Below are 14,355 nucleotides of genomic sequence, written 5' to 3' on the forward strand. Positions count from 1 at the left end.
ATTTTATTGGTTGCAGTGGTTTTGCAGGAAAACAAATAGGCAGTATAATTTTTCTGAAATAAATTCATTTTTTCTCAGTTGTATGTACAGTTTTTATCTGTCAAGATTTATTGCCATTTAGTAAAATACCTGGTGTGATGGCTGAAAGTGAGGAACCAAAAAGTTTGAGTAAGATTGAGAGCAGGAAGTTAGTGATTTTCCTGGAGCAAAGTAGAGGAAAAGGAGCGTGTTCCAAAACAATGTAACTGAAATGAAAGCTAGAGTTAGGCTGACATGAAGAATTGCTTCTCCGGAGCTTTGCAGAGCCAGGGCTAATGACTTAGGGCTAATGTCATTGCTGTCTCCTCAGAGATTCCCATGGAAAAACTGAAGGCCTTGTAAAACAAAGCTCAACAAAGTTTCCCTGTTGTCTTACACAGGAAAAGCATTTTTAAAGTTGTCAATGGGTGGCTAAGAAGGTGCTTGCTTCTGCTATTTCCAGCTGTTTGGTCAATCTCTTTTAGGAAAAATCACCTGAACAGGAAGAAGAGGAGAAGGAGCAGGAAAAGGAAGACACAGGTGAAGAGCTACGAACTGCAGTTGTTGAGGGTGTGAAAAACTCTATTTGTAATGATAGCCATCAAGTCCACAGTGCTTCCAAAGACAACACTGGTGAGAGAAGTGAGTTAGTGAATACTGATCCCAGTTCTTCCTCTATAAATATTAATGCACAGTAAATGAACTGAAATGGTGATTGACTTCTGAAACAGTAAGCTTTTCCCTTGCCTGTGAACCCTAGTGGGCATTGGCAAGGAGGAAAGTAGCTTTTGTTCCTTTTCATTCGTTCCTGAAGAACAAATTGTGGCCTTGGATTCCAAACGATGCTACATGGAGCAGGTGTCATTCTTGGTTTTGTTGCTGTGTTCTCCCTGAAGCGATCAGACCAAAACGCACAGTTGAAAAAGAGGAGGATTAGAGAGTCTTGGGTGTGACAGTAGTATTCCCCTTTCTGGCAGACCGTACTGTCAGACTGAAAAGTTGTGGTTGCTCTTGGCTGAAGCCTGGGAAAGATTTGAGTCAATCTGAGAGAAAGCTGTTCTGTTCCAGTGCCTCACCTTGTCCAGTTTTAAAACGTAGAAAGTCTCTCCAGTGCCACGCTTGAGTGTGCTCAAAAGCATTGCCATGTCAGTCAGGGCTGAGCACTCTGGTACTCACCTCAGGTCTTGGAGCAGGAGGAGAAGGCACACTTTCCACTGTCTGTCTCCAGAGAGTAGAGTGGTGTGGTAGATGTTACCAGAGCGTGTGTAGCTGCTGATCAAATGCTACAGAGCGGGCCTGGCAGAACCTGCTGTATTCCAGGTGTTGTGCCTATACATGCTCTTCTGTCTGTGCATTTTGCCATAAGCCTGCATTTGGCACAGTGTGAGTAGTCCTAGCTGAGGCTGGAACCAGCAGTTCCCCTCTGCTAGGACGGGTGCCCTCACTGGTCTCTAGCTCCTTTCCCGTTTTTTGTGTGCATGTCTCCACAAGAGTGAATCCTGAATCAGTTTTACCTAATGGACTAGCTTAAAACAGAGAAATGAAGATAGTTTAATCTGGCCAGGAACCTACTGAGACTGAGCCTTGCGTGTGTCTGGTAGAGAAGAGATTCGGATGTTAGCCCCCTGAGATAGAGACAAGTTGTGTGTTTGGGGTGAGTTTTTGGGCTGTGAGCCTCTCCTCTTTATAAATGGCAATGCTTAGCTGTCTACCTTCTGGGAAGGTGCAGGGTAAAAACTGCTAGTCAAGGAAGGTCTTTTCTGGTAGTGCTACAAAAGGAGCATTGTTTCTTGGTGATTTTAGCGTGAAGATGTGTCGGGTGGTGTTTCTATGGTACTTCTTGTACAGTGGATGGTGGTAGTCAATGGCAATTTCTGGAGCTGTGGACTGGAGAGCAGGTGACCTAAACTCTGTATGCCACAGGGCTGCAGCGTGCTGGAGCCTTTTCCAGAGTGTGACCCAAACACGTCTTCAGTGCTGCTTGTAGCTGTGTCAGCTGTTGTGCATAGCCATCTTCTGCTGGAGAGGTGGCGATCCAAAGGAGGTACCATGATGTTGTGCGCTGGGTGTGAAGAAACCCTTGAATTCAACACTCACTGCTTAGTTTGTCCTCAGCAACAGAACCGCTGTGCATCTTTTGGGCGCAGGGGTGATGGGGAAAAGCAGAGTGAAATAGAAGGGCTCAGTGTCTCACCTCTTACTGCCTTTGTAGGTGCCCTGACTGCAGTGGGAGCAGAGGAAGAGGAAGATGCTGAATCTCCCTGGGATTCTGAGGTATTTCCCGTGAAGGACACCGGGGTTCCCAGTGGGGCGGGGGTGGGGAGCGAGATCCAGAAGCACTCGGAGCTTGGGCCCTGCCGCGGCTGAGGCTTATTTCCCCTTCTCCTGGTTCTGCTGTATGTTTGTAACTGGGGGCCCTTGAAATACTTGTGCTGTGTGCTAGCTGTTCAGCGAGGCTTGGGGTGAAGGTAGGTCGAGCTAATGATTTGGGTCTCATGGCAGCTGGCCCTTGGAGTTGGGTTTCTGGTACAGTATTGCGGCAGTGAAGTTTCTTGCTGCTTAAAATAGTCTGAGCTCCTCACGGGGGCTGGCGGGATTGTTGCTTTTTCACCACACAACTCTATTCCGCTGACGTGTTCAGTGGTTGCCCTTAGGGTCTGCAGCCTAGATGATGAGCTGCTTTGGGAAAGAGCCTTTCTACCTTTTTGGCCCTTTTTGAGAGTAGCGTTCAACAGAAATACCACACGTGCTGGCTGTGTTTGCCCTTTTAGTTCTTCCTGTCTGTGGGAATGGGTTAGAAGAAAGCGGGCAGAGTCTGTAGCTTACCCCCTCTGACTTTTCTTGTGAGGAAGAAGGAACTCTTCCCCATCTCCTTCTTAAAAATACAAGGCTAAAATATTATTGGGGGGGTTTAGGTAGCCTTGGTTTCTGTAAGCTTTGTCTTGCTCGTCTTTGTTCAGCCCAAATAGTCTTTGTTCAACCCTTGCAACTGGGAGTAGCAATGTGTTCGCTCCCCACTGCAGGACGTGTGCCTGGGGAACATCAGCACAAATTTGAGTATCGGGTACCAGTTCAGTCTGAAAGTTGGGTCCCCCCCAGACCTGCAGTTACAACCCACAGCTCGAGTTACCGTGTTAATTCTCTCTTGCAGCTGTGCAGTTTGCCAACGTGACAGACTAGTTTAGATGAGTTGTGAGGTTTTTGCCTAAGATCTGAAAACACACAAGTCTGCTGTGATTTTCCAATATACTGTGTCTTGACGTGCCCTTTCCAAGGGGCTGATCAAAGGCTTTTGTGATTCCGTGCTGTGCAAGTTGGCTTAGCAGGAACATTTTGCATAGAAATGAGTTGAGAATTTGTACCGATGCTCACGCCCGTGTTTTATGTTACACAGACAGATTCTGAAAGTCCGGAAGAAGGATCACCTGGTGTGTTGCTTCCAGCTGCAGACAGACACGGAGCACGCTCACGGATTGTTTCAGGGGAGCGCCACACTGGTAACTTCGTGGTGGACTAAATGTTTGTCTGTAAACACGTACAGGCTGAAGTGAGCTTTTACCGATGTCTGCCTTAGGAATGCACTTACGGTGTGGGTGCGCGCTATAGCAATGAAGTGCTTAGTATTTGTTAATTAACACCAGCTATCACGGCGCTTGCTGGCAAGTTGTAAAGGAAGTTACCTTGTTTGCGTTACGTGTGCCCTTTGGATGTGTTTGTATCTCTTTGGGTTCAGGTTCTTGTGGCATAGTGCTGAAAGTGTATGTGGTTTAGGGCTGACCTGTCTGAACACCTAAACATTCTTGGATGATAATGTAGCAGGAGAAAGGTATGATCTGGCTAAGCATTTTTCCCCCCCGCCTTAATTTTTTTATACCTTTCTGTTATGCTTTGCCTAGGAGCTAAAATGTGACTAAAAGTTCAGGGTTTCTGCCTGTACTTTGTGACGCTGTCTCTTGAGCATCTGCAGTGTAGAATGGCAGGGAAGTTTTGCTGTTGGGGTAGAACTCTCATCTGAAGGATTTCTTTTTATTAAATGGTCAGTCCTGCTTGTAGTGTAAGTACAATAGAATAGCTGAAGAAGCTAATCCAGTTTTAGTTTAGTAAGCTGGAAGCAAAACTTTAAAAGCTCTTGGGAGTTTGTAAATCTACTTGTCGAGTAGTTGTCATGAAAGTCTGCTTTGTATGAATCTACTAAGATGAGTTTAAAATCAGTGCAAAAAGGGGATAAAAGGTGACTATGATAATCTTGCTAAGGTATTTCCATACTGCTAGACCACCAAGTTTCCTGAAATCAAATGCTGTTTGTTTTTTAATTATTTTTTTAAATACAAAAGTTTTGCTATGGAGCCATTCTTAATAACATTCCATACGCTTCTTTCATGAAAGGACTCAAACTGTTAAGATGACTAAAGCAGAGGACTTGAGAAATATAGGTGGGCCAGTAGATTGTGTGGGTTTGTAAGTGATTTAATGTTGGAAAAAAATCTTAAAAAAAATGAAACTATTTGGAACTGTGCTATAAATGCAGATTACAACCAATTGTAATTTGGGTTTTTTCTTTCCTTGCAAGCTGAACCAGAACAACCTGATAAGAACTAGTTTGATTCTTCCTCATTGAATGATGTGTATGAGATTTCTATGTCTGCACCCATGTTTTCTCTGTCCTATCGATGGAAAGGAAAATATCCCTCAACATCACGGTCATAGAGCTGTTATTTTATATAATTTGTAGTGTTATTTTATGGTAATTCATTACAGCAGACCAGCTTTGGCTTTTGAAATAATCTTTGTAGAAAGCAGGATTCAGCTCCTCAAAATAAGTATTTTGATCTTGTTTTGTTAACAAGCAAATCCTTATTGCTGCCTATGGATTGTCCTAGTTCTGTGAGTATTATTTCTTAAATCCAAGGTGCATGATGGGAAGCGTGCATTGTCCATTTCTTGTATACTGATACAAATGCTGGATGATGAGGTAAATTGAATGTTAAGTATCGCAGTCTCGATGAAATAATGCTTGCAACTAATACTTAGTTGTAGAAACTACTGATGTTGAATGGAGTAAAAATTTTATGAATTAAAAAAAAATTAAATAAAATAACACTTTCTAAAACATTTTTCACTTCCAGGCTTTTTGGAGAAACCCAACAATTCCCAGGTAAGTATTTGTTCATGTCAGACTGACTACTTGTTCTGCTCATTAAATATTATAGAGTTACTTTAAGTGTGATTTTTTTTTTTTTTGTCATTGGATTGTCTTTCATAGCTGAAGGCCCCTGAATCTGTTTTGGAAAGGAATGAAACCTCTCCTAACAAAAAGCAACAGAAATCAGGTAATGTTCACTTCATGTGGTTCTGGGTTTAGCTTCATAGCCTTTCTAGATAGGAGTATTTATTAAAGCATCTGATTTGTTTTGCAGATCTATTGGAGGAATTTGGCTTAGGAGATGCAGAAGGTGTTGAAGGTATTCATAACAATCTCTTTGTAGCGTTCTTTTATGGACAGACACTTTGTACTTGCCATTTTCTTTCTAATACGAAATGAATGGCTCTAGCAAGGCATCCCGGGAGCAGAAGGTCTACTGAAATATACCTCTGTGTATGTGTTTGCTCCCTCCACTAGCCTGCTGTTCAGCACTGTCCATACCCTTCCGTGATGTACGCTTCCTACACCGTACTTGCTGTCATCTCCCCTTTTCAGGCAGTCCTGAAGTCTGCTTTTCTTTCAGTTTCGCACCCCCCCCCCCTTCCTGATTTTCCTGGTTCTCTGAGCATGTGCTGTGGCTGATTCCAGGCTAGGGATCTGCAGGCTAGGCTGTCCAGGAGCTGCAGGTGAGCCACAAAGGGTAATTCTTGGGCTCGTGCCGTAGCTGTAGTTTTCAGGAATTATTACTTGCCTGGCTTTATCTCTACCTGCCTGGCAGTTGTTTTGAAACATGTACAAACACATTCCTCTGAGGCTTCCCTCTCTTGTATCATGGAAAATGACCAGCAGGCTCAGAGGCAGGGGAAGGAAGTGAGGAAGAGAGACAAGATGGGAGGAAATTAGTGTCAGCGTGTTTCAGGAATTCTCTTTTCTTCGGAAACAAGGCTAAAGTTGAGGCAGCTAGCTGGTCGGCTATGTATTGGAGAGAGGATATGCAACCTTAATGGGTTTTTAATGTCTTTGTTCTGAGGTTTATTGATTTGTATAGTTGATAATTTGTGTTGTATTTTGTATTAATCACACTTGTTAATCAGATGAGAAACAATTTGCCACTCAGGTTTTAGAGTTTCTACAATTGGCTATTGACAATATAAACCAGAGAGAGGTGAACAGATATGTAGACAAGTAAGTGGACTTGTAACTTCTAAGTATAGAATACAAATAGTTCCAAGTTCTTTGGCATCTTCGCTTTAGGGGAAGAAAAAAAAAGTGTTGTTGTTCTTTTGACAATAATAGAGATGCAACTTCTCTCTAGAAGTATCTCCCTCCTTCTCCTCTCGCTCTTCTCCCTTTCATGTGTTTGCAATGGGTAAGCAACAGGTCCCCTTTTGCCCTTTATTTTGCAGTGACAGTGTTCTGGTAAGACACACAGATATTTGTTAGAGGTTGTTCAGTTAAAACATGAGTTTTGGTTATGTCTGTATTCCACAGTAATGTGGAGTGTAGCCCCATAATGGACCAGTACGTTACAATTTTACAAACACAGAAAGGAAAGGTTGCCTTTTCATGGCTCGTTTCATGTCAGCTGTTTTTCCTGTGTGGCTTTATTCATTTGCATCATGCTGGTTTTTACCCATATGTTATCTTGAAGGTCAGGTGCTAAGAAGTAGATGTAAAAATTTCTTTCTTTCAAACATTTTATGTTTGGATTTGGGTTTAAGGAATTTAGGTTGCTTCAGCAAAGCATCGTGATTCCTGCAGCACAAATACTTCTGACTCTAAAGGGGTTGAATGCCATCCTTGACAACTTGATTTCATAAATCTGGAGAACAGGTACAGTATCTTGCATAATTAAATATCCAATGAGAGATGGAATTTCCTATTCTATTTACTTTGTTACTGACTCATAGGAATACATTCTTAAAATTATTTTTGAGTCAAAATAAAATAGCGGTGTTCTCATGTTTTCTGTATAGCAAAGTAGCTGCTGTCCACTGTAATCTGCAAAAAGTCGTTATGTACATTATGTACAATTTATGAGGAGGGAAGTCTCAGAATAGAGTGGAGAGGTAAAGACTAATTGGAAAGAACTACGATGACTAGAAGTCATCTTTCAATGCTAGCTAGAGAGCAGACAGAGTAAAAGGTGGGGGAATGACAGGCAAAAATACTGGATTCTGGTTTACCCTGTGAATTTTTTATATACATTTTTTTGAATGACGGGCTCTTCAGAAGCCTTGGAGTAGGGTTCTTCCAGTGTTTTAACTAAGAATTTCTCCCTGTGCTAAAAGTGAAGAACTCTTGACAATGAGGAGTCATCCTCTTTCACAGTGTTGACAGAAGCCAGTAACACAGAAAATAGACTCATGAATTACTGCTCCAAGAAAAGAAGAAATTTTACTTGCAACAGCTAATGGGAGAAGTCCTTAGCTTTTTAGTTGATGTTTTTTGAGTTATTTTTCCAGTGGTTGGAAAAATAATTACTGACTCGAGTTACCGACGCGATGAGAACTGGAATTTTGCAGGTAGAAGAACACTGTAGCCTTTCATCTTTCCTGCTTCTTCCTTGTTCTGTACCCATCATACAGAAATGTCAAGATTGATTAAACCCTATGGAAAAGGATTCTTAGGGGCTCCAATGTTATTAAAATCTTACCTAAAAAGGGAGACTTCAGACTCAAATAGCTGCTGCGGAAATCTTTCCTGTTGACCGTGAATGGCAAGGCTGAACAGGAGTTAGGGTTGCTTTTCATTCTAGCAGCATGGCACCTAATTTTGAAGTGACTGCACTCTGAAACAGAATCCAAAAGACGAAGACACCTACGTACTCTGAACAGAGAATGTGACTTGCATCCTTAGAAGGGCAGTACAAAACTCTGGGTGCTCGCAGGTCTGCTTTTATCCCGTTTTCAGGCAGATACAGTTGACCAGAAAAGCTTATTCAGTCTGTGTTGTGCAGACAGGAGAGGTGTCACAGCTCTCCTGCATCCACAAAATATCTAAGTCTATCTTCTAAGCAAAATTGTGGTGCCCATGTTACATGATGGGAGTGATGGCGCGTATCAAATTGCATGGTAGGAAGCTGCCTGCATTTTTCTGTTTGTGACCTGAGTGAACATTGGTGAAGTGACAGAAGAAGTCTGGTAAGCGTACCTTCATGGAAGGAGAGTAGGAGCAGCCCCGTCTGTCTGACCGACTGACCACCCGCTGCTGTACGTGGGTGGAGAGGCTTCTAGGAGTAGCACATAGAAAATGAAAGTTTGTAAAAGGAGTCACCTACAGGAGAAAATGCCAAGAGTGAGGTTGGCCTTGTGACTCATAAATAGTGGACCCTTTTGTACTTTTATGATTTTGTCTATGTTCTTCCTGTCTTGCTCGCTTTTCTTGTGGGAAGAATGTTGTGTCCCTCTCCAGCAGCGAAGCTTTGTGTATTGAAAGGCTATTAGGTAGAAGCCGTAGGATTATGGAGCAGGAAAGGAGATGCAGAGTGATTAAGGTGAAAAGAATCCATCTCTGGTTTTAGATGCCATACTTGACCTGCTGGGACTTGTTTCTTTCTGAATACTTGTTCCTTCAAAATGTTCAGTGTGCCTTCCACACAAACAATACAATGAGTTGCTGCTTCTCAGTTGTGTCTGGAACTATCTGGAGTCCAGTTCTCAGATATAACAGAGATTCAAGGTAGGCACCCCATAATGGGGAGCCCAGACTGAGTGAGTGACTGCTTCCGAGGAGTTTGTGACCTGTCCAGTATTACGTAGAAATTCTGAGAGAGGAGAGGATGGAATCCAGTTTTCAACAGTAAAAACATCTGGATCATGGGTTATTTCTCCACATTTCACAAGCCTGTCTTTCATTCAGTGGCCCGTCCATGTCTTCTGGAACAGATGGGGCAGCAGTTTGACTGAAATACTCTGTCTAGATCCATGTCTAGAGACACATTTGTGTCGTGCAAGGAATAAAACTGGGGTCTTCAAGATTTCAAGCCTGTGACTTTGTTGTTCATGATTTTCTGTGCGCAACACATAGAGAAACTGAAATTGCTGGAGGAATACTGTGTGGCTCACTGTGTGTCAGAGATACAGAGGTGTATATCTACGTATGAGAGAGAGACGTTGTGCATGTTTAAGAAACAGGAATGGCCTCTTTGTGCCCATATGTAGTGATTTTCAGCAAATTTCCCTTATACATTAAAAAGTAGAATGCCTTGGAAGAAAGGGATTCACCCAGATGCATCTTAAATCTGTATTATGATAATTTTGTCTCGGAGTGCACAAATTTGAGGGGATTTATTTTATGTTAAGATTTTTGTCACAAGTAGGATGATTCAAGATGCACTCTAGGTGTAAATAAGTAGTATTAAGTCATGCTGGTTATAAAAATGTGTGGGTTTTCACTGCAGGTGAGAACTCGGGGTCTACTTTTCATATGTCATCATCAGCTGAAAAAGACGATGTGAAGGATGCCATTGAATATTATGGGGTGCAGGTATGTAAGCCCAAATATTTTGGATTACAGTCTGATTCAGTAAGTTGTATTATACACTAAGGTAAAGAAAACGTACCAGTCTGTGAATATTGCTGAAGAGAGAGTCCTGTAGGTGAAGGCTGCGTTACAGTCTGAAGGAGAGTTGGATACAGTCGTCTTATGGTGGGGTAAAATCCTTGTCACTATGTCGGATGCTTGCTGTTACACTGATTTGTTTTCAGTTGGTTTGCTTAATTTTTGAGGGGTGTTTTTCCTCTTGTGCACTGCTGAGAAGCAGTGCAGGCAAATGCGGGTTTTTTTGCCTGTGCAAAACGCATGTTCAAGTGAAGAGGGAGATTTGTCTATAATACGCTGATCTGTTTGATGAAACACGCCGGTCTTCCTCTTTGTAAGACAAAGATCAAAGAGAACGCCTTGAAATGTGGTGACCTTTCTGATGCTTCCCAAGCCTCTGCAAAATGTGCTCTTGTTTGGCCACGTGAAGTGTTTGAAAAGGGTTTTCTCGGAGGGTATCCTAGAGGGGAATAAGGCAGGCATCCTGCTTGTGTTGGGTGTGCGGGGCAGGGCTGCACAGCGGGGTCTGGCGTCCTCTGGAACACCCAAAGGGACAGCGTAGCAAATGATTTCCACCCCACAGCCGGGCATCACGAGAGAGGGACGTGCCTAATTCTAGCAGGCAAAGCGCAGGACTTAAGCCTGTTGCAAGGTGGTAGTAGTTGGCCAGTGAGCTTGGGAAGGGGGAGGGTGAGACAGGTGGTGTCTGGCTGAGGTGCTCCTTCCCTCTTGTGAGCGGAGGGGTCTTTGCCGCGGGAGAACAGGGCCTGGCTGACGAGAGGAGCGCGAGGAGCATGACGGTCTCAGCCCGCTGGGACACCAAGGCTGCAGGCCCTCTTCAGGAGGCACCACGAGGGGAAGGGGCGTGTGGGCAGGACTGTGACACGGGGCAGAAGCAGTTGGAGCTGTTGAGAAACAGAGCGTGGGGACAGGGACTTGAGGGGGCTGGGTAGGGTTAAGGCGTGGTGCGGTTTTCCTGTGAGCTTGGGTTCCTGATTCCTGGGATGAGGGCAGGAGCAGGCAGGTTTCCCTAATAAATCCTTTCCTTTGCACCTTGGAGTGGAATTTATTATTTCTGAAGCTCGGGTGAAGAAATAATCCTCCCTTAGCCAGTTCTCTGTGTGGTGAACGGTAAGAAGCTTGTCATGTTCATTCCCGTTGGGTTAGCTTAGGTGGCCGGGGACTGTACAATGCCAGACGGCAGAGCACGATGGAGGGAGGAGGGTGGGTGAGAAAAATGTTGGCAGTTTTAATGAAAAACGGTATTAAAGCAATAAAACATGAAAAATAAACATGCTCTGTGACAAGCGCCGGCAGTTACAGAAAGCAAGCAGGCTAAAAGGTAAAAGCAACCCTAATGCCTAGGGTGTCCCTTGATTTTTCTTATAAAAATGGCTTTCAAAATGCCTTATTTCTATTATAGGATGAGTTTGCAACAGAAATTGCATACATCAACTGTAATTTTTTTTTTCTTGATAATCTTTCTGTCTGTACCTGTTTACTTAAGGATAAATGTATTGTAGAAACTATCAACTTGATAGAAAAAACAGCACATGAAAATCACACTGATAAGGCAGAAATTTCACATCAGAAATTTCACAGCAGAAAATGAGGAATTGCACGGCGCTGACAAGCAGTTCTAAGTCCAAAACCTTGGAAAGAAAGAGATGCAAGAATGTGGGTTGAAAATGAGAAGAGGGAATTGAAAACAAGTTTTAAAAACGTTACAGCAGAACTAAAGCAGCTGCTTGGTGAAATTAATGAAACTGGGAAAACTCCTTCCCTTGTGGAAGAAATGTCAGAAGATGGCTTCAGTGCTGAGCTGAAGAGTTCTCATGCTGTTTCATCTCATGCAACAGAATCAAGTAACAGCTTAGAAAGTAAAGGTGAATTTGGAGACATTAAACTTATGCTAGGTGGAAAAGTACCCAAAATGGAAACTGTAATCCAAGTCTTGGTGTCCTTTCTGATCAAGATAAGTGAAATGCAAACACAGAAGATGCCTGGAGTACAGGTGAAGGAGATTGCACAAATAATATCAATGATACAAAGGTGCCTCTAGCAAATGCAGAGAGAAAAAAAAAGCCTCCTATGGAAATGGAAGAGAATGAAACTGGAAGTAGTAGTAATGCAGTGGGAGGTTGTGAATACTCCCCGAGATACAGCTTTAAAACAAGTCTTTTGGATGACATTTCTAATATGATTCCTGAAATAAGACCAGTTTCTACACGTGATGAAAATGCACTTTTTGTAACAGAGAGGGAACTTGGAAAAGACTCTGGATTTAGTGATGATTTTCCCAGGGACTGCTTTATCGACAGCAAAATAGGAGAAACAGAAATGGAAAGTCTTTTTGCAAATGCTCAGCAATCATACGTCATGCTGAAAAGGAATCTTGATGAAGAACTAAACCAAGATACGGGAAGATTTAAGGGTAGGGTAGGAATGCTGCAAATAGTATTCCTGGCTTTGGAGAAAGAGAAGGTACAGCTGCTAAAAGAGGTGGTTCACCTGCTACTCTTTAGTCTCCCTCCGGATCAACGGTCCTGTTCACTTTTGCTATTTGTCATGAAGGGGAAGATGCTTCCTACAAATTGGGTTTTGTTCTAATGGAAATAGGTGACTTGTGAATAAAGAGAGCAGTGGAGAGTTGTCTTTTCCCCCATTTTTGGAAAACGGAATGCATTATTGTTCCAGTTTAACAGCAGGTGGCACTCGGTTCCAGTGCAAGTAGTTATCACTTCATTGCCGTAAAAAGAAATCCATATAAATATGTCGGTTCTGATTCTGAATCAAAGAATGAAAATAGCTTCTGAACAGGGTCTTGACTAATAATTCATGTGCTGTGATATCTGCGTGGTGTGTCTTCATTGCCTTTCACTAAAATTCCTCTTTCCTGTGAAACCATTTGTGTTTGTGGGTTTGGGATCTTTTTTTCTTTCCTCCCCTTGTTCAGGAAGCAGTAGCCCAGCACAGTTCCACTTGATTTTTTTCTGGTGGTGTTACAACTAACATTGTGCAGTCCTTCTAACTCTGTCCATCAGTAATGCTTTCACTTTTTTGTTGTTCATGTTTTAAGAGACACTATTGTTTTCTTTCTAAGGGCTGTATTTTTGTTGTCTTTCATGATGAGTGAATTTGAAGAACCCCCAATGACATAATACATTTTGTAGTGTAATTTTGTGAAAATGCTTCTCTATGAATTACAAAAAAGATTTCATTTTATATTATTTCAGAGGTAAACCCTGAATTAATCAATCTTGGATGTGGTGTTTCTGTCTTCTAGAAATACTAAGAAATACATGAAGCTTAACTTTGTTTTTATAGGTTGAGAAGAAAAAAGCAAACAAAGATGTTCAAAAGTGCAGGCGGTGGCAAAACAGGAATGTGTGGATAAATTAAATAACATCACTAATCGGCAAATGAAACAAAAGATTACTGTAAGGAAGTATGACTGAAAATGGAGAATGAAAACACGAAGACAAAAAGAATTTTTCATCTGGGGAGAGCTCAAAATTATTAAAATGCCAATGAAAGGGTAAGCTAAGGAAATAATCTTTAATTCTTATTTGTAGTACTATGTAAGTGTCTTAGGTTTTCTAATATTGTAGTAGTTGAAGTAGTTTCCTCAGTGGTGAAAGCCATAGTGAGTAGTCCACTGCTTCTCAAAAAGTGAAGAAAATTTCTTCTTAGAAAACACTAAGCTCATGATGGAGGTTCAAATTTATTGCCTGCTCTAAAAAAAAGAAAAGGGAAAAAAAAAAAAGAAAAAAAAAAACCCATCCAAATTCCTGTGATTTCCTTGTCAATACTGAGGCAAAATGCATCTTCAAAACCAGAAAGAGAAGCAGACTGGAAAAAGCAGTTACTTTTGTAGGAAATGGCCACCTAGAAAAGAAAAGTAGGAACTGGCGGTTTGCTACTACTCCCTTTTCTAGGTGATTTTAGTGATCTCCGTGCAGTTGGTGTTTTCCTTTTCATTAAGTTAATATGCCCTTTGTCAGGAGAGGGTGATTTGAAGAATCAGTCAGCAGTATGCAGGCGAGCGGAGGTTATCTTTATTCGACAGCGCTGGGTGCATGGGGGATCGCTCCACCAAAGTCATGCACCCTGAGGGGACTTTTCAGTCCCCCCTTTATACAAGCTACTCAGATCTATTCATTAGTTTTCCAAGAAATTGCTTACATATTCATTACAATTCTGAGAATTCATTTACATATCTCGTGCCTGTGCAATTGTCCTTGAGGAGTTGTCTCTGCCCAGACTCTATTCATCAACGGCCATGTTTAAAGTCTTTGTCTTCGCCACGTTGCATGTACAACAGGAATCTAAGACAGAATGTCCCTTCTTAAGATAACCAACCCAAGGACTTAGCAGTCTGTGCATCCGTCATGTGGCAATAAGGGTCCTCGGACATCTCCCGACTTTTAACTAAACATAGGTGTGTCATCCTTTAGATAAGTGGTACAGCATTCACTGTTCAGAGTTCCCGTTGTTTGTCAGGCAGCACCAGTCCCGCTGTGTCACCACATTTCCTTCTCAACCTGGACTTTGGACAGAGACCAGTCCTGCAGACACCTCGGCAAGGAGGAGCCCTTGATGAGGACGACGACGAGCCGCTTTTGGGTGAGCTCAGAGCTGACTGAAACACA

The 14,355-nt window shown here is 42.4% G+C and overlaps 1 protein-coding gene across 3 annotated transcripts; it reads left to right on the forward strand.

The window, feature by feature from the left end:
- The first annotated feature begins 446 nt into the window (after nt 1-446).
- On the forward strand, nt 447-10,902 carry LOC308057848 (uncharacterized protein). 3 transcript variants are annotated; one of them, XM_080411870.1, is made up of 6 exons: nt 447-660; nt 2,231-3,515; nt 5,145-5,173; nt 5,282-5,348; nt 5,436-5,480; nt 9,564-10,902. In XM_080411870.1, exons 2-6 carry the CDS (start codon nt 3,383-3,385, stop codon nt 9,707-9,709), a joined length of 420 nt encoding a protein of 139 aa, XP_080267996.1. In that variant the 5' UTR covers nt 447-660; nt 2,231-3,382; the 3' UTR covers nt 9,710-10,902. The 3 variants fall into 3 exon arrangements, with proteins under 3 accessions (XP_080267996.1, XP_080267997.1, XP_080267995.1); XM_080411871.1 differs by having other exon boundaries at nt 447-651; XM_080411869.1 differs by lacking the exon at nt 447-660 and having other exon boundaries at nt 2,125-3,515.
- Nucleotides 10,903-14,355: the final 3,453 nt, after the last annotated feature.

Source organism: Falco punctatus (assembly GCF_963210335.1).
Source record: "Falco punctatus genome assembly, contig: scaffold_103, whole genome shotgun sequence".
Lineage (NCBI taxonomy): Eukaryota > Metazoa > Chordata > Aves > Falconiformes > Falconidae > Falco > Falco punctatus.

Bases quoted from the DNA above. Each gene is read 5' to 3' on its own strand.
- LOC308057848 (XM_080411870.1), top strand. From the start codon at position 3,383: ATGCTCACGCCCGTGTTTTATGTTACACAGACAGATTCTGAAAGTCCG. The intron at 5,174-5,281 runs GTAAGTATTTGT...TGTCTTTCATAG, and splicing joins AGAAACCCAACAATTCCCAG to CTGAAGGCCCCTGAATCTGT. The intron at 5,349-5,435 runs GTAATGTTCACT...TTTGTTTTGCAG, and splicing joins CAAAAAGCAACAGAAATCAG to ATCTATTGGAGGAATTTGGC.